Here is a 19,936-nt window from a genome sequence, read left to right as displayed (position 1 = left end):
GCTTAATACCGAAAACTAAGTACCGGAAAAGTTGCTTATCAATGTGTGTACAAATATTCAACAACATCCCGAGTGAACTTAAGCCATTGAATAAGTCATTATTTAAGAAAAAATTGTACTATTGGTTGTGTGAGAAAAATTTCTATGACATAAGTGATTTTTTCAGTAGGGACCAGTAATTTATAATTTTAATATCATATTTCAATTTATTTATTTACCATTTGACACTTATATTGACATATTTATGTAAATTAAATGACACAATTTATAATTTTTTTGTATGTAAATAATAACTTATGTCTAATTGGTTTTAATTGTAAATATTTGAGTAAATTGTATATTAGTGTAATGTAAAATTTGCATGCAAAAGTTACTTTGCAAAACATGTGAAACCAAGCTTGTGTAACATCTTTATACCATGTTTTTTCGCAAATAAAGATTTAAATAAACGCAAATAAAGAACTTGGCATACATACTATGAGACCCATTTGATGACTGATATAAGCCAAGTTCAGACTGATTATTGTGATAGTTGATAACTAAGAATACCTAATATGCTTTTATGGTGTGTGAAATAGTATACTTTTTATAATTTATTAATTAAAAGTTTAATAAATGTTTTACTTACCTAAAGAAAATATTATATTTTTATAACCGTTTAATTTAGTTGTACATGCTAGCATACCCACTTATTTTTTTATAGTTAGTGTGTAGTTGATAAATAATAAAGCTTGACTAGGGTTTGTCACTGTAGTGAAAGGATTAGTCGCTGACTACCTGGTGTGCTGGATGTATTCAATGTACAGTTTATATGATTTACACTTCATGAACTCCACATTTAGCATTCAAACTATTCAATTAGCCACTTCATCTCAGTTAGTGTGTTGTTCACATGTTGTTGATAAATCATAAAGCCTGACTAGGGTTTGTCGCTGTGGTGAAGGATTAGAATGAGTCGCTGACTGCCCGGTGTGCCGGATGTATTCAATGTACAGTTTATATGATTTACATTTCGTGAACTCTATATTTAGCATTCAAACTATTCAATTAGCCACTTCATTACCTGCATACTTTGACGTGAATAGGCAAACTTAAAGTATAAGTATGGGAGACAACTGAAAATCTGTGGTTTGTTCCTAAGGGCAAACATATGCGCTGAGTTGCTTCCCTTTTGGTCTGCTTCAACACACACATTTCGCCTCTTAATTTAACTGTACAAATGTTTAAGTGGAACAAATTAATGTCTATCTATCTAACTTCTTAGCACATGTGAGCGACAGGATTTGAATCCACATTTCTTCCGTGAGGGGCGGGCGCTTACCCGTCTGAGCTAACACCGCTACATATAAGAAATATACTTAAATGTATAATTTTAGTCAAATAAAAAAGGGGATGTGTGTTTTGACAAATGTTGTTTTTAAAGCATTTTCAACGGGTTATTAGAGTCCCGGATCATCCTCCCTATAAGTATTATAGTAATTTTCCTTTCCTGCATCTCTTCTTGTAGAGCAAGGATGAAATTAACAAAAACTAAACAAATAATTATTTGTGTCACATGTTATCACCACCTTCGAACTTGAGTGATATAATGCTACCTAAACAAATGTCAAACTGAGACATGTGTGGATAAATTGGTACACCCATGTTAGGAAATAAGACAAATCTTCCAATCTCGCTGTCAAAATTGTAACTCACATCTTGTAGTGATTATTTCGTGTTGGCCATGTTAGCGTTTGTGAGGACAACTGGTATCACACAATTTGTTGCAACTAGCTGTCATTTATATCTTGTCGCAGCCATACTGTGCTACGCGTGCAGTTCCATCTGTGATAAAATTCTACCAAGGTTTTACTATGATGTTATTAATTTCGAGCAGTTGATGTGGCAACATTATTATATTCGCGAGTGACGTATGAACTGCCGAAAACGAAAAGCCTCTCTGTGCCGTTGTTATCTTCTATCATTTCTGAAGAATGGAGACAAACGGCCAGGCAAATGGGCTTAAATCGAAAAAGAAAGAGAATGGCGACACAAAGGACAACTTATGGTAACGGTTCCGTGTTAATTTTCAGTGTAACATGCAGTCCCCATATAGGGTACTCTGAATGTGTCACACCTACGTGATGTCAGATTCTCATACCTGAGAAATATGTGACCTAGCTGCAACGTCTTACCTTTGTTTGTTAAGTAGACATGGTATATTTTCTCAGCGCATTAATATTCACAGGTACCATCTTCGCCCCAAACTTTCAAACACATTGAAGCCGCACACTTTGCATTTTTTCATTATAATGTTTATAAATTGCTGACACACATGAAGTTCTGATGCTTACTGTTGTTGGTTTCAGGTCTGCAATATTGGAGGAGGTTCAAAATACAGGAAACACAAAACTACCTTCAAATAAAAATGTGTTAGTACTGGGTGATAATGAGACTGGCAAAACTACACTTATAGCTAAATTACAAGGAGTAGAGGATCCCAAAAAGGGCTCAGCTCTCGAATATGCATATATAGATGTAAGAGATGAATACCGAGATGGTGAGTACACATAACAAAATTAGACAACACACAAGAAAAATAGATGCTCAATGCTATCAAAAAGAGTTTTGCATCACGCTCACTCACATCACGCAGCCTCAAGAGCGAGTGCGACGGACAACTTTTGTCACGTCTTAATAGCCTCCCGTGCTACAGGGCCTGCAAGTATCTGACCCTTTGCTACACTGTTAAGTGTTCTGAGTAATAGTTTTGTATCTTATCAGTGGTAGAAAGTAGTCCAAGGGGCTTGTCTCAACTGCCTAAATAATGTGACTTTTTTATTAATTAATCATACATCAGGCTTATGTTCATATGCATAGTCAAAGATGTATTTTCAAAACCCAGGATAGATGATGACAGAATTACAAAGAATACAATTGATATTCAAAGATAATAAACCTTACATTCCCACACAAGAATCACATATTTTTATTTGTAAACCACAATTATTTTCCTCTTGTTTCTGCATGCAAAACTAAACATCAATGACTTCCTTCCACAGACCACACACGGTTAAGTGTATGGGTCCTGGACGGGGATCCAGGGCACACAAACCTGCTCAAGTTTGCCCTCAATGAGGAGACATTCCCGCACACGCTGGTGATCCTCACAGTGGCCATGACGACTCCATGGGGCATCCTCGACCAGCTGCAGAGCTGGGTGTCCGTGCTCGGCGACCACATAGACAAATTGGATCTCACACCTGGTGAGTGGCTTTTGTGTATGAATGAAACAAGATATATTATGCAATCCAGTGCAGTTTGCCCATAAGAGTGTCATTCTCATGTGAAAGATAGAAGACATGAAGAATACTTAAAATTTATAGAGGTTGCGTATCTATGTGTCAATTTCAATTCAATATTCTTCCACTTCTCTATCCTTCACCTATATCCCATTCCACGGGGAAAGACATTTGACAGAACCCTTATTACATTCAAATAAGGGAAGTTCTTGTTTGTATCAGATATATTTCCCTGTGGAATGGGATATGATAAAAAGACCTGTTGGTTGACTGTACTCTTGTCATTTTTTCTCCATTAACCTCTTCAACTTCAAATCAAAATCCTTTGAGCTCATTGTATCCTACCTATCAAGACTTTCCTTAGGCTGAGAAAGAATGCTGGATACTTATAAGCACATATACTACGGATATTGTTCCTGTGATTATCAGCACTGGTTTGGCAATATTATGGAAAAGTAAGCACCTATAAATTTCCAGCTTTCCTACTGTATATCCTACGGCCTAGGCATGTTATAGATGGCCGAATGTATCTGCAAAGAACCCTAAAGTTAATGAGACACACATTGATAGTGGCAATTATAGACAAAAGTTCTATGGCTCCTGTTCTACAATAGGAACTACACTGTCCTTAGATTTCCTCTTCCACTACCTATAACATAGCTGTTGAGCAGGAAATCTGCATTGTTTCATAGTGTTTAGTCTGCCACTGTTGTCTCTAAACAACCAGTTTTTTTTCTTGTTTATCAAAAAATCTTATTGGATCCTACTTGGAATCTAATTGATGACATAGTAAGTATATCCAATCTGTTTTATACAAGCAATAAAAGGGCCATTTTTGTACCAGAATAGTGGGAGTTGGTTGTAAAACTTTGAAAAAATGTTACCTAATGTTCTACTACCACTGAATTACTTAATAATTTATGTAATTCCCAAATGTAATAGTGTAAATAAATTGTTCTATCAATTGATATTTGATCAGTTCCTTCTAAGCAATTTGTAACAATCAATAATCATTTAATAGTAACAATTTAATCAAGATCTTAACTTATTAAGATTCCACTCGCGCAATATTGGACCTCCATAGAGACTATTTTCTAACTGTGACTCATAGTATGACGTCATCACGATGTCGCCTGCTTTTAGTGTTTATTTATATTTATGTACGCACAGCCTTAGGTAACACTCAAATAAATGATTCAATCAGAGGACAGAACCAGTTTTCTCACCCATAAATAAGGCTTCAACAATGTTTTGGTAATAAATTTAACTTTAACTGTGACTGTTCTTTTATGCGTGAATCGCCAATTCGCTACTCACCAATTACTGCTGCTGAGATACATCTGTAAACGTGTTTTAGATAGGTATAGCAACATAAGAGGCAAAAAAAGGTTTGGGTTAGAGGTTTCTTGTTTTTAGTTAGCGGTATGAGGCGTCATATTGTTCGATATTTCTAGGGTTCAAATGCATAATTTGAATGTATATAACATTGATTTGATATCTATCAACCTACCAAAATTATCTCCCTTATTCATAGAAAAGTTACAAGACGTTTTAACTAATAAAAATGAATATAAATGGATGATGCCGATGATGCTCTCTCACAATGAGATAATTTAAAACTTTGACACATGTTGCGTGATTACGATATAATTAATTGCATATCGCACGCTTACTATTACTAGCCGGTACTCGGAGACATATGTTTATCTTTATTGCAGCTCATTATATTGTCTCTGACTGAAGCCAATTTTCTTATTAGCATAAACGTTCTTTTAGGAAAGTTTGCGAATAATCAAATGAATCAACAGTTAGTTATAAACACGTTAATTAAGTAGGTATAGATTAGACAGATTAGTTATAGTGTCTGGATGACGAAGGACATAGTAACAGAGGCCTCGGCCTTGGTAATGGGCGTTCTGCATAAACAATACAACAATCAACAAGAAGGACAATCACTCAAGACCTCAGGACGGACACACATGAAGTTGCCAAACTGACTATTCGATATCCTTACCCATGAAATAAAATTAACTGAAAAGTTGTTATTCGACGTAAAACACAACTATTTGTCGATAGTATAGCATTTCACGAAGGTTCTGACACTTACCCCTTTATTCATAGAAAAGTTACAATACGTTTTAACTAATAAACTGTTTTGCTCTGTCAAAGAACAAATTGTTCTTTGTCGGAGAGGGACAAAACAGTGTATCAGTTAAAACGTTCTGTAACTTCTCTATGAATAAGGGGGTAATTTTATAATTAATCCATATTTTACATGAATAGTTTACGTTTTCTTAGGTATGTTTTGGTGGTAAGGTCATCAACATGTTATCATAGTTTACACTACAACTATCATAAGGACTAGCACAGGGCGCAATTAAGACGTGACAAAAGTTCTCCGTCGCGCTCGCTCTTAAGGCTGCGCGAGTGAGTGAGAGCGATGCAAAACTTTTGTCACGTCTTAAATGCGCCCCGTGCTAGCCCTTTCGAACCTGAATTACCTTCGCCGTATCTCTCCACAGAACAAAGGCAACAAAGCAAACAAGCGCAAGTGCAGAAGTGGCTCAACTACACCGAACCAGGCGACGAGCTCGAAGCCCTATCCCCCATGAAGCGCTCCTCCAGGACCCTCAGCGACGAGCTCGACGCCGAGCCCGACGACGCGCTGGGGGACGGAGTACTGACGACTAATCTGGCGTTGGACATGCTGGTTGTTGTCACTAAGGTAGGGGAATATTTGTCTATAGTAGCTACATAATAGTTAGTTGGGATCGAAGCCCTGTAGGGTGATTCAGTATAAATTCCTACCCCAACCTTGACCGGATGTGACCGCTTTTCGCTTTCGTATAGGGTGGAATTTTACTGAACGCCACGTGTAGGTATGGGCTAACAGTTGCTTTATGGCGTGCCACAAGGCGTAGCATTAGCCAAAACGTGTCGAAAGCTTTGCGTCGCGCTCATTCACATCGTGAGGCTTCGAGAGCGAGTACGACGTTAACTTTTTGTCACGTCTTAAATGCGCCCCGTGTTAGCCCTTCTGAAGTGGCTCAACTACACGGAACCAGGCGACGAGCTCGAAGCCCTGTCCCCCATGAAGCGCTCCTCCAGGACCCTCAGCGACGAGCTCGACGCCGAGCCCGACGACGCGCTAGGGGACGGAGTGCTGACGACTAATCTGGCGTTGGATATGCTGGTTGTTATCACTAAGGTAGGGGGTTGTCGATGGTAGCTAAATTATTATAGCAAGCTTTATGGATATTTGTGGCGCAAATCTGGCGTTGGATATGCTGGTGTCACTAAGGTATGAGACTTTTTATATCGATGGTTGCTAAATGATTCGTCCGAATGGAAACTGCGGTGAGAGGAACCGAAGCTCTGTAGGGTGATTCAGTATAAATTCCTACCAAAACGAAACCTTTTCGCTTTTGTGTAGGGTGGAATTTTATTGAACGCCACGCATAACCTAAACAGTTGCTATATGGCGTGCCACAAGGCGTAATATGAGGCGCGAAAAGTTTTGCGTCGCGCTCATTCACATCGGCTCGTCTTCGAGAGCGAGTGCGACGGAACTCTTCTGTCTGAAGTGGCTCAACTACACGGAGCCAGGCGACGAGCTCGAAGCCCTGTCCCCCATGAAGCGCTCCTCCAGGACCCTCAGCGACGAGCTCGACGCCGAGCCCGACGACGCGCTGGGGGACGGAGTACTGACGACTAATTTGGCGTTGGATATGCTGGTTGTTGTCACTAAGGTAGGGGATTGATTGTAGTGTAGATGGTAGCTAAATTATTATTGAAAGCTTTAAGGATACTTGTGGCGCAAATCTGGCGTTGGATATGCTGGTTGTTGTCACTAAGGTAGGGGACTTTAGATGGTGGGTGAATGATTCCTGCATGTTTTTAGGTGCTGTTGAATTTATATTAACGACATCGAGGTAAAAGGAACCGTCGGTTGGGACCAAAGCTATGTAGGGTGATTCAGTCAGTATAAATTCCTACCCAAACGAAAGCCTATGGGATTTTACTGAACGCCACGTGTAGGTATAGGCTAAACAGTTGATTTATGGCATGCCAGAAAGCGTAGAATAGGGCGCAAGACGCCAAAAGGTTTTGCGTCGAGCTCATTCACTTCGAGAGTGAGTGCGATGGAAAGCTCTTGTCAGAAGTGGCTCAACTACACGGAGACGGCGACGAGCTCGAAGCCCTGTCCCCCATGAAGCGCTCCTCCAGGACCCTCAGCGACGAGCTCTACATGCTCGTTGTTGTCACTAAGGTAGGGGATTGTTTGTCTATAGTAACTAAGTAATAGTTGGTTGGGACCGAAGCTCTGTAGTGTGATTCAGTATAAATTCCAACCTACACCAAAGCAAAAGCGTATATTTATTTGCAAAACTAGCGCAGCGACAAACTCGTACCGATAACTTTGAGATTTGCACCACACTCATCTGACGCCATCTTTCGCTCTCATCCAGGGATATGTCAGCCACATGTTGATTATATTCTTCCAGAGCGGTAAAATTAACTAAATTGAAAAACTGACAAATCTATGCAATATTTATTGGACTTTAAATTTTTCTTAAATACCTACTTTTTGTAGCATTTTATTTATTTATTTTGAGTACCATTTCCTTATTAATTGACTGACATAACACTTTACCTAATAAACAGTACATTTCCGTCGTATCTCACATTACATTTATATTCCAGACGGACTACATGAGCACGCTGGAGAAGGAGCACGACTACCGCGACGAGCACCTCGACTTCATGCAGCAGTGGATCCGCAGGTAACCACCCATCATGTTGCACTATCATCCACAATTTAAAACTAAATTAAAAAATATTTTATACTTAACCTACATTGATACAAGTTTATCTCAGATTAAAAGTTATTATTTGTTGTGATAATACCAATTACATATGTATAAATTGTATAATATGTATAACAATACCTAAAACATAAATAATTTGTTTTGTATACCTAAAGAGACTCCGATCCCGCAGGCAAACTGTATATATTTAAAAAGTTTTGTGGGTCACATTGTAAAACAGCAATTAATATGTAAGCTTAATAAATAAATAAATCAGCAATAGCAGCCAGTGGGTGCGATAACATAACCTAGCCAACGTAGCGACGGGCATTTTTAAACCTAATTTTTAAGCCATCTCATGAGTGTAAACTAATTTATTACGATAAAATATTATTGGGTATGCACAAAAAATAGTATGGGTACGTTACAATTTTATTATTATTAAACCATTTATTTCCGCCAACAAGAGCCATAATTTGTTAGTAACAATGTTGCTTATTCTATGTTAGTTACTAACAGCTAATAATACTTATCCTATATAACATTATTTACATATTTTTACTTAGCCTATTCCCGTCACTTTCGCACCCAGTGCTCCAATATTGGACCGTCAGTCCGATCTGCAATTACCTTCAGGATGGAGTTGGTACTGCCGCGCAATCTGAATAGCATCGATGCAACTCCTTTATGCATAAAAATCATCAGTACGAGCTTACGCGAACATACCTGATGCACTACAGTAGCGCGGCAGCCCCATTAACATCCTAAAGGAATTGTTGTACTGCACTCTAAGCCCTCTATTGATCTCTCTATTTACTCTATTGATCGCCCCCTGCGTATAGTTAACCCACAGGCTGCTCGTGTAAAATGTTTGAAGAAGACATGAAAAATCTATATCATTTAGAAAATTTGTAGACACAAACTCAATAATAATTCACTAATTCACAAGACCCATACCCACTCTCTCTGGATAGGCACCCACTTGTTGCCTTTAGGTACCAAATGGCCCATAAAAAAATAACACATTTCCCCTCCCCAGGTTCTGCCTGCAATACGGCGCGGCGCTATTCTACACGAGCGCCAAAGAGGACAAGAACTGCGACCTCCTCTACAAGTACTTGACGCACCGAATATACGGCCTGCCCTTCCGCACACCCGCGCTCATTGTGGAGAAGGACGCGGTCCTTATGTGAGTACACACACACACACACACACACACACACAGAATATACGGCCTGCCCTTCCGCACGCCCGCGCTCATTGTAGAGAAGGACGCGGTCCTCATGTGAGTACACTTCGGTTCACGGAAGATGACCATTATCGATAATATTGTTGATATGCATAGTATATCCCATTCCACGGGGAAAGACATCTGATACAAACAGAAACTACCCTTATTCGAATGTAATGAGAGTTCTGTCAAATGTCTTTCCTCGTTACATGCACCACGTGAATCGAATACAGTGGATGTGTGAAAGAATAAGCTGAGATAGCTCTAAACACACATACATCCACAACAAGCCTATTACAACATTTTGATTCCCTTTTTATATCACACTTGTAATATTTAATAACTAATAAGTATGTTATGTTTTCCAGACCCGCTGGCTGGGATAGCATGAAGAAAATTAGCATATTATACGAAAATCTGCAAACTTGCAAGCCAGACGACTACTACAGAGATGTCATTGTGCAACCAGCTACCAGGAAAGTGAGTACCCCCCTATCGCTAGGAGCCTCCTAGGGTGCCATGTTCCTTGTATGTCCGGTGCACCCTGGGCAGTCCTTTTGACCCGTTGAAAACGGCTAGTTTAGCTCGTGTCACCTACATGCTAAGCTTTACAAACCTGCCGACCAATCACTCGTCTAACTTTCATTACAACTTAAAAGATGGTCACACACAAACGCAAAGTGGTCCATGTTCCAACCAGCTCTCTCTCGGCCTTCCTCATAGAGCCACTACCGGCTGTCTAATACCTTCGCTCCAGCCAGCTGGAAGGCCACGTTATCCCACGCTATGCTTGCCAGTTCGAGGTCTCGAGAACTTATTTACTTAACTGGTAATCACTTCTTCGGCATTTCCGGCTAATAATTTGTACTCTATTTATTCTCCAGAGCGGCTGCCACCGCGAGGCAGAAGTCTCGGCGGAGGACGAGCAGACATTCTTACAGCGACAGCTGACGGCACTACAGGCCGGCGCCGCGCCCCGCGCCGACAGCCCGCTGCGCGCCGCCGCCCGCCCCTCCACACAGGTATTTATTTATTCTTCATTGCACAATATACAAAATTAATTATGTACAATCAGGTGGACTTAATGCTAACAGCATTTTCTACCAGTCAACCTGCAGGAGGTACAGGTATGTGTGTAGTGTCGGCGGAGGACGAGCAGAAGTTCTTACAGCGACAGCTGACGGCGCTGCAGGCCGGTGCCGCGCCCCGCGCCGACAGCCCGCTGCGCGCCGCCGCCCGCCCCTCCACACAGGTATAATATGTGATCATGTGTTTCGTAAATCAATATTCAATACCCTTACTAAAGGCTCTGACCATACTATACAGGCTATCCTACGGCGATGCTAGATGCCTCATGAAAGGAAGTATACTGCATTCATTCTTATTTGGGACAATCTTTGTGTGTCTTTTTAATCATAATACACTCACGGGCAACCGAGAATAGCACCAAATCACTCCTTAATGGGAAAGGCTAGCTTAATTACGCCTTCTGCAACTTTGAAGCACATTTATCAGAGCATTAGGGTATTACCAACTAAAAACGGTAATATTTTGTGCAAATTTTAAATTAGGTACCTAAATGTTTGTAAAAATTGGGGTTGCATTTTGTGAGTGGAACTTTTTCTTTGCCCATGATTGCCACAAGCAGAAAATACAGATTGAACAGCTAAGCTTACTAAGTACAAAAGTGGCAAAAGGACAGCCTCAGCTAATGCTGCGTATTTATTATTTTTTTTTTTTTTTGATTTTATTCATTAAAAAAACATATACACATTTTTACATTTCATAGACCCTGCCAAACTACTTAGTAGTTTGTTGGCAGTAAGCTCTCAAAACAATATGCAATAGGTAGATAGTAAGTTTTAGCCTACGAACAGTCATATTACTTATATATATGCACAGGACATCATAATTATTATTAAGGTTTATTACATTTTAGACATGAACATTTTCAACAGGTGATTATTAACATGCTTTTTAAAGGTTTTTTTTGTTACATTGTTCATACATCGGAGACTTACAGGCAAATCATTATAAATAGAAGGTACTAGTACCATTCTAGTGCGTTCGCCATAGTAGTTATTTTTGTTTGGCACAATAAATTTCTTATCGGAGATCTTACGTGTGGTTATTTTATGATCAATGTGTTTTTTATGACTATCATTGTTGTAGTTCTCTAATACAATTAACATTTTAACTTTTCCGTGAATAGGCAAAATCTTACAAATTCCAAACAACTGCTCATAATTACTCTTACAATTGTGTTTAGTATTTTTATCGACAAGTGTTTTTAAAATTCTGATTTGCAGTGTTTTTATTTTGTCCAAGTATGAGGGGAACGTACACCCATAGCAGCTGAGACCGTAGTCGATTATAGCATCCACAAGTGCGTAGTAGACTGTATACAGGGTGGCTCTGGTCACAACTCTATTTAAGTGGTAAAATTTGCCAAGAGCTGACCTCAGTCTACCACACACTGCGTTTACATGAGACTTCCACGACATATCTCGATCTATAATTAGACCTAGGTACTTGTATTGTTCTACAAATTCAACCAAACAACAGTTACAGGTCCGCCCCCCACTATGCATACAATCATAATTATGACCAACAATTTTTATTGACTCATCTTTAAGTTTATTATAGGGAGAACGTATATGCACGCATTTGGTTTTAGTTAAATTTATGATAATGCCGTTGTCATGGGCCCATTTGATGATATTATCAATATCTGCTTGTATAAGTGACTGTAAACGTTGTAGATCTTTATGTGCATATAGTAAACATGTGTCATCTGCGTACATATACATTCTTCCGTGTTTAATAACATTACACATACTGTTAACGTGCATGATGTACCCCACCGGGCCATACACTGACCCGGTAGGTACACCATATACAATGTCAGCCTTATCTCCCTTCTTACCACTGATAACGGTTCTTAGTTTTCTATTATGTAGGTATGATTTGAGCCACACATTTAAAGGACCCCGTATACCACATTCGTTCATAGCCTGGATGAGCTGGTCATGGTCCAGTGTGTCAAATGCCTTTTTAAAATCAATAAAGACGGCTACAAGTTGTTTTCTATCGTTAAGGTTATTATTAATATAATCTGTGAATTGCGTTAATGCAGTTGCAGTACTTCGACCGCGTCTAAAGCCGTGTTGCGAATTTGATATTATTGAATGTTTCTCTAGGAAGTTACATATTTGTCTCACAATTACTTTTTCAGTTATTTTATTAATAACTGAGAGTATTGCAATCGGTCTATAATTAGTGTAATCTAGGTGGCAGCCTTGTTTATAAATCGGCCTTATCAAGGATAACTTTAGATCATCTGGGTATTGCCCCGAGGACACAGACATATTAATAAAATTGGCGATAATAGGACTAATTTCTTTTTTAATGTATTTTATATCTTGTACTTATTTCGTCAGAGCCAGGTGACGTTTCACATTTTAACTGATCAATAATTTTTTCAATTTCGCAAGCACTAACTTTTTTAAAATTCATACTGACTAATGCCTCATTTACATAATCTGACCTTTTTAGAAATTTTTTATTGCATTTATGTTTTATATTATGTATCTCCTCAGTAAAGGTTTTAGAAAAGTTTGTACAAATATGCTCCATTCTTTCTGTCTTACCTAAATATTTTTCAATCACACTGTCCAAGTTTGTTTTAGTTCTACCTAGCCAGTCATTAATATTTACCCATATCTTTCTATAGTCGTTCTGGCAATTTCTTATAACAGTCTGTCTATATATATTTTTAGCTTTATTTATGCATTTATTTACTTTATTCCTGAACCTTGTGTAATCTAGCCTATTGTTAACATTGTTTGGATTTGATTTCCACTTTCTGAAGAGATTATCCCTATAGTCCATCATTTTTTGTAATTTTTTATCAATCCATTTCTGCGATACACGTATACTGTTATTTTTACATATCAACTGGGAACTCGCATAGATATCGCTGAACACACAACATAATTTTTCGTATAATATGGCCGGGTTTTGGCACTCACTGAACTCACTCCATTGCACTGAATTCAATTTTTCGCGCACTAATTTATTGCTCACTATATATTTTTCACTATTTTTATTTTTATCACTTGTTTGGCCGTCCGTAGGGTCAGTGACCTCGATTCGCAGTCCTATGAGGTAATGATCCGATACTTTGCAGGTGAGCAGAAGCGACTCCGCCACGGGCCGCTGGCTGCGCACCCACAGGTGGTCGATGCAGGATCTGACGACTCGTCCTTTAACAATCTCCTCCCGCGTTACGTCTGTTATCGTGCATTGTAGTCCGTGCTGGTACAGGGTGTTCTTGTAATGTTCCATAGCTCTGTTTGTATTTCCGATTAAGTCAATATTCGTGTCCCCTATAACAATGGCATCACAGTTTGTAGGTATTGTTTTCAGTAACTGGTGTATCTCATTGATAAAACATAATTTATTGGTTTTAGGTGGTCTATAGGCAGTTATTATATGTATGTCTCTTTGGTTTTCCATACCAATTTGACCATGTATGTATTCACCTGAATTTCCTGTGATGTTGATACTTGAGAAATTAATTTCTTTTTTAGTGTATATCAGTATTCCTCCGCCTTTACTTGTTTCCCTGGTATTCCAGTGCATGTCATAACCATCTATTGTATATATTGATACTTCCTCTTGTTTTATATTTATTTCAGTAAGTATGATGAGCCCGATTTTCTTTTGGCATCCATGAATAAGTACTAAGAACTCATTAAAATGTTTACGCATCGATCTTATATTTAAATGAATTATTATAAGGTTACTTTGTGTATTGTTTAAGTCTTGGCTAAATATGTTTGAATCTGTATATTTATGATAATCTATATCTGTAAGTATTGATGATAGTAAGTCATTGAATGCAAGGCCGTTCCATTTAATCTGTGATTTATGAGCGCGTAGGTAGTTAGGATGCGCTTAGACCGGAAGACTTCAACGCCTTAATATCTCCTTCCGACCTAATAATATGAGTCTTTTTAATATCTTCATCCTTTTTTACCAGGATTCTTCCATTATTAATCCATATATATTTATAGGCCGGTTTCAGTTCCATTTTTGTGATCCATAGCAGGTGTCGCATTGGTTTGGTAAGATCCTCATTTATGTAGATTGCATTTTTATTTTGGTTATTAAATACGTCGGCATTTGTAATTCGGTTTCTGCGTTTCGATAGCCATTCATCACGATCGGCCTTATTGTATGCGGCAACACACTGCGCTGCTTTTCCGACTGCCCAGTCCTTAAAACTTAGTTAAAAACTAAACTAAATATGTGAGGGCATCTCACACACGGCCATCCGACCCCAAGCTAAAGAGATCCTGTAATGTAATTCGGACATCTGACAGCTGATATATCGAAATGGGGACATACACAAAGGTTCATTCGAGAGAGCCAGGTGCAAGTACTTACCACCTAAAGAGGATATAACACATTACCTTATTTACTAACTAGACGTACTTTCAGGTTCTGCCCAATTACATTATTGGGAAGAAAGAATGGCGACAGAACGAACCAATGAGAACTGGGGAATCGGGGGCACTTACCTAATCTGTAATTGAAGCCATCAGCGCAAAAGTGGCGTATCTTTTGCAGACACAATAGATTTTTAATGGTGTCGGCAAAAGATACGCCACTTTTGCGCTGATAGCCTCAATTAGCTTTTACTTTTTCTCCCCATTCAAATAAATATGTATGTATACCGAAATATCCATCCATTTCTATATTTACTAACCAATTTGTCTGTAATTCAGTTGGACGGCGCCAAGATCGGCATGGCGGCGGGCGCGCCCGGCAACGAGGGCGTGCTGGCCAACTTCTTCAACTCGCTGCTCTACAAGAAGACCGGTGAGATAAGCAAGTATTCCAATCTACTGTTTTATTATTATTATTACTGTTGTTTGTTTGTTGCTGGCCACACAAGTTAGTGTAGATAGAATGTGACTTTTAAAAACGCAAACGAAATTACTTAATTTTTAAGCATACCACGTTCATTTTCATAAACATAATCATTTTGGTAGAGTACAGGAGTTCAGATATTTGTTTTAAACAAACGAAACACGCGATGACAGACCGCGTTACAGTAAAGCAAAACATCTTCCATCACTACTAGGTGGCATTAGTGGCGTAAGAGAGTGCGTTACAGTAAAACAAAACTACTTCTAAATTAGATCAATACAGCGACATTTCCTACAAACACCATGCAATTCTATGAAAAAACTAAACACCACTGTCCTCAGTTCTCGAATTTTTATTCTAAAACTTCCCCTATCCTTCGCCAGGCGGCGCCGGTCGCGGCGAGACGGGCGCGGCGCGGTCGGACGCGGCGGCCGAGCTGGACCGCCTGACGCGGGCCAAGCGCGCGCCGCCCTCGCCCGCGCTCCACGACCCCGGCTCCACCGACTGCTAGCCACTGGGTGAGTGCTTGTACTTGTCACTAGGTGGCGCTAGACGCCATAAGACAGGTGAAGATGAGGCGCAATTGTCGCGCCTCTGACTCTAACTCTACTAACGGCTAGCCATTGGGTGAGTGCTTGTAGTGTGATGAGACAGGCGAGCTGGACCGCCTGACGCGGGCCAAGCGCGCGCCGCCCTCGCCCGCGCTCCACGACCCCGGCTCCACCGACTGCTAGCCACTGGGTGAGTGCTTGTGGAAGTGCGAGTAGTTGACGCTAGAATGCGCTAGTCGTTAACGACTCCAGCTCCAACGCCTGCTAGCCTAGATGAGTGGTGTAGAAATGCGATTACTTGTCGCTAGGTGGCGCTGGTTGACGGGCGATCAATACAGATAGACAATCTCGGAGTAGGAATCGACGGGCCGTAACGTATTTTAGTTTAGATAGTCCTCTTCTGTTGCGGCATTGACACTCTTCTACAAATGCTCTCTTAGGATTTTACCTATTTTTAGATATATTACTCGTCGCTAGATGGCGCAGAAGGTACATTAGAGCAGTAATTTTGTATTGTACACAAAATTATAGCAAATCCATATTTAGGTATATGGATAATACGATAACAATAACATTTATACCCGTTCCAGGTACAGAATAGCGCGGCGAGCCTCGTACCTCAGTTCACGCAGTCATCCTCGGCCGAAGCGACGCACCAATACATTGCTGGCTTGTACTCGACCACTGCGGCCCCCCATTGATGGACCGCGCGCCCCGCGATCGTACCGACTTTCCACACATTCATTTCTTTCAAGCTTGCGAAAGGACCGCTATGTCATATCGCCTACAGTCGACGCGCGAGGAATGTATTTATATAATTATTACTATTAATAGATTTGTATGTAATATTTAAACTCTGAAATTTAAATAGGATTTATATAATGAAAGTGATATTCTCCGTTCTGTATCTTTTACATATTTTGTTGTTTGGTTGTCCACTGAATTCGGCTTTTTCCCGTTACGAAGCGAATTTCTAAAGTATTTATGTTCTTTCGGTTTTATAGAGAGATGAGGGGAATTATGATTTAACTGAGATTATGAAGAGTTTGGTGTGTTATGTGATCTTCTATGAAGACCGGCAGTGCAGTAACTGATATAATAAATGGAAATGAATTGTTGACGAAATCGGAAAGATGTATCGACATGTCTATGGCAGCGAGTTCATAATCAAGGACCATTTCCTACATTTATGTCTGTACATGTTACTTATTTCGTTGGCTGATCCTGAAACAATTAGGGTGGGTTGCACCATTTAACTTTCCTATTACAAACGTCAAATCCCTTAACGAGAGAGATCAATCTTCAAGAGATTTGACGTTTGTAATAGTTAAAGTTAAATGGTGCAACCCACCCTAAATTTTGAATTTGAAACTGTCAAAACTAAAAAAGTACACACTGGAAAATTTCATTTAGTACCTAAGTTAAGTAATAATGGTGGTATTTTATTAGATAATTTTGGTTTTGACTGTACCAAATTTAATATTAGTTGTTCCAGTATCAGCCCCAATGAATTACCCTTTTGAACAACGACACTACGACTAATTTAAATCTGACTTTATTGCAACTGAATAAAGTTGAATTTGATCTCTCTAGCTGGTTGTGATAAAGTCATTTTACCCTGAAAGAGCTGAAGTTTACTCAATCACTTCTCATTTGAGCATATTCTAAATGATATGATAATCTAAACTGAATCCTAATGCAAGGCAATACACATCAAAGTAAAATGTAAGTGAAGTGAATGTAATACAAAAGTCATAATACGAATTACGAAGCACAAGGAAGTCACTATTTAATTTTGTACAAACCGTTATTTAAATATGTAATTGAATGTAATATGCACATTTTAGGGGGTGATTGTACTTAATTATCGATGAATAATGTTTTGTAAATTTTGTTAAAATACTCCCTCATTTGACAGTAGGTTAGTGTAAGCTCTAATCTGCATTTTGTCTTTTTTAGTAATTAGTTAAGTTTAGAAATGCAATGTCAGCTTGAGAGTTCGCTTCAGCATCTTGTTTTGCTCAATATTGAGAAGAGAATTTGTAATCTTTTAAAAATGTATGTATAATATCACCTCCTAAATTAAAACTTATATAGAAAGAAAGTAACAAATTGAGTAGATAGGCTGAATATGTTTGGACAGTATTTTTTGTTATGAAATTAAAAATTATGCAAAATACTACTTCTTCTTCTTATCGTGTCGACGACACTACTAGGGTTGGCTTGATAGTGGATAAGAATCCCTTGTTTAAAAAGATTATCTTCCATTATAGAGAAAAAAAAAGATGCTGTCCAATCATTTTGAAATGTTAACATACCAACTTGATACCTATATTTTGTATACTTACCACTGATTTAACATATCACATATACGTTCATATGTGACTTATCTATACGGCTATGTGTTTGTAAAACAATTATTTGTAATGGTGACCTATAAGGAGTCAAATATCGAAAGCTAAATTTATTTATTTGAAATATACTTATGCATAATTCCTAATCTGCCATGTTTTTTTTACACCCCGAAAGAGTGTCTTGTTTGATTTTAGGCGTGAATGTAAATTAATTTTTTATATGGATTTTTGTTTATGGTGCAATACTGAACATTCCAAACCTGGTTTGGTGCTTTTTGAGTAGTAAAAGTTTACAATATTTTATTATGGACTTTCATTTTTAACCCCCTACGATATTCGCTTCTTTTATGGGTCACATATACATACTTATAAAAAGTATTAACACTTTGATTATGATACCACATTATTAAAAACTCATCAAACCTACTTCCATAGTTACGTAGTACTCCTATACATTGATTGTAATGTATGTATTTAATGTGTCGTACGCATTTCTCATTTCAAATTATTAAATTGATGTTATCACTGTAAGATTATGTAAATTAAAAGTTAGTAGGCAAATAGGATTAATCTTAGTATGTGCCTAAAAATCTAGAAATGGGTATCAAGTAAATAATTTCTCTATATTTCACGGGCAAAGACATCTGACAGAACCCTTATTACATTCGAGTAGGGATAGTTTTCGTTTGTATCAGATGTCTTTCCCCGTGGAAAGTAAAATTATATTTGATATGGAACGCAGTCACGGTTGGGTAGGTACCTACCTAGTGAACGTAGGTACAAAAGTGGAAGACGAGACTACATAACCCCAGGAGAATATATTTTTTATAGAGAGAACAAATCATCTCATATCTTAATAGTATAGATAGATAGTTAATGATAATAATTAGTTCATTAACTAATTATTTTGAAAATTATTGCTTCTGAAGCGCGGTTTTAGGATTATTCTTTGTAGGTAACATGGAGGAGGATTTCTATTGTTAAAGCTCTCGAGGACCTTTTTTTATCGCTTGCCCATGTGTGCAGCAAAACATTCATAAATTAAATATGCCAATATACCTATTCGAATCAATGTAAATTATGTAATACAGAATTTCTCTACGGTAATAGTCCATGAAATTAAATAATTCAATTTTTTATACAATTTTGTTTGTGATGGGTAACTACTTCTATGTATTCTGTAGATCTATGTAAAACTATAAAGTCCTGAAAACGGAAGTGGATCCTAACTAATTGTTATAAACCGTATTTAATCGGTTTATCATATTTATCTAAGGACAAATCCGTTAAAAAGTCATTATCAATCGGAATTTTATTTTAAAACTGAATGTAAATGTATGTTAATAACTGACAACGATAAAAGTCTTAGCAAAATCGCACTCTTTATTGTCAGGACTTTAAAGTTGGCCTTGTACATACCTACTCATTTTAGGTACAATCAGAATAAATATAATACTTTCTACCTACTTATAGCATTACTGCTGAGATTATTTTCAGTTTTTTTTGTAGATTACTACCCAAGTACCTATATAAAGTGCAATAGCTAAGGCTGTGCTTGTAAAAGAGATATCATTCTTGAGTGACAATGGAAGACTCGTGTGGTAGGCACATTCGAGTCCGTATTATCGGTACTACTACTACTAGCTAGCTCAGGGCAAAACATCGTTTGTGTTCCGTCACTGTGCGATGTACAAGTACCGTCCAAAATGCACCTTTGCTTATACCTTATACATATACCATGCAATGCATCATGTTGTAGGTAGGTACGGTAGGT

General features: G+C 38.3%; 1 protein-coding gene and 1 long non-coding RNA gene across 6 annotated transcripts; both read left to right on the top strand.

Moving 5' to 3' along the window:
• Positions 1 to 1,884: 1,884 nt before the first annotated feature.
• On the top strand, positions 1,885 to 15,782 carry LOC105394647 (cytoplasmic dynein 1 light intermediate chain 2). 5 transcript variants are annotated; one of them, XM_048626751.1, is made up of 11 exons: positions 1,885 to 2,047; positions 2,349 to 2,539; positions 3,042 to 3,245; positions 5,804 to 5,840; positions 6,865 to 7,030; positions 7,986 to 8,065; positions 9,129 to 9,278; positions 9,689 to 9,800; positions 10,205 to 10,342; positions 15,113 to 15,215; positions 15,641 to 15,782. In XM_048626751.1, exons 1-11 carry the CDS (start codon positions 1,974 to 1,976, stop codon positions 15,766 to 15,768), a joined length of 1,383 nt encoding a protein of 460 aa, XP_048482708.1. In that variant the 5' UTR covers positions 1,885 to 1,973; the 3' UTR covers positions 15,769 to 15,782. The 5 variants fall into 5 exon arrangements, with proteins under 5 accessions (XP_048482708.1, XP_048482713.1, XP_048482717.1 ...); XM_048626756.1 differs by lacking the exon at positions 6,865 to 7,030 and adding an exon at positions 6,324 to 6,489; XM_048626760.1 differs by lacking the exon at positions 6,865 to 7,030 and adding an exon at positions 6,347 to 6,489 and having other exon boundaries at positions 5,804 to 5,863.
• A 98-nt stretch (positions 15,783 to 15,880) lies between these two features.
• On the top strand, positions 15,881 to 16,706 carry LOC125489773. Its single transcript, XR_007267231.1, has 2 exons — positions 15,881 to 15,998; positions 16,399 to 16,706. It is a non-coding gene; the product is annotated as an uncharacterized LOC125489773 (long non-coding RNA).
• Positions 16,707 to 19,936: the final 3,230 nt, after the last annotated feature.

Source organism: Plutella xylostella, chromosome 4 (genome assembly GCF_932276165.1).
Source record: "Plutella xylostella chromosome 4, ilPluXylo3.1, whole genome shotgun sequence".
Taxonomy (NCBI): Eukaryota; Metazoa; Arthropoda; class Insecta; order Lepidoptera; family Plutellidae; genus Plutella; species Plutella xylostella.
Note: the sequence above shows the minus strand (reverse complement) of the source record. Positions and strands in the feature narration are given on the sequence as shown.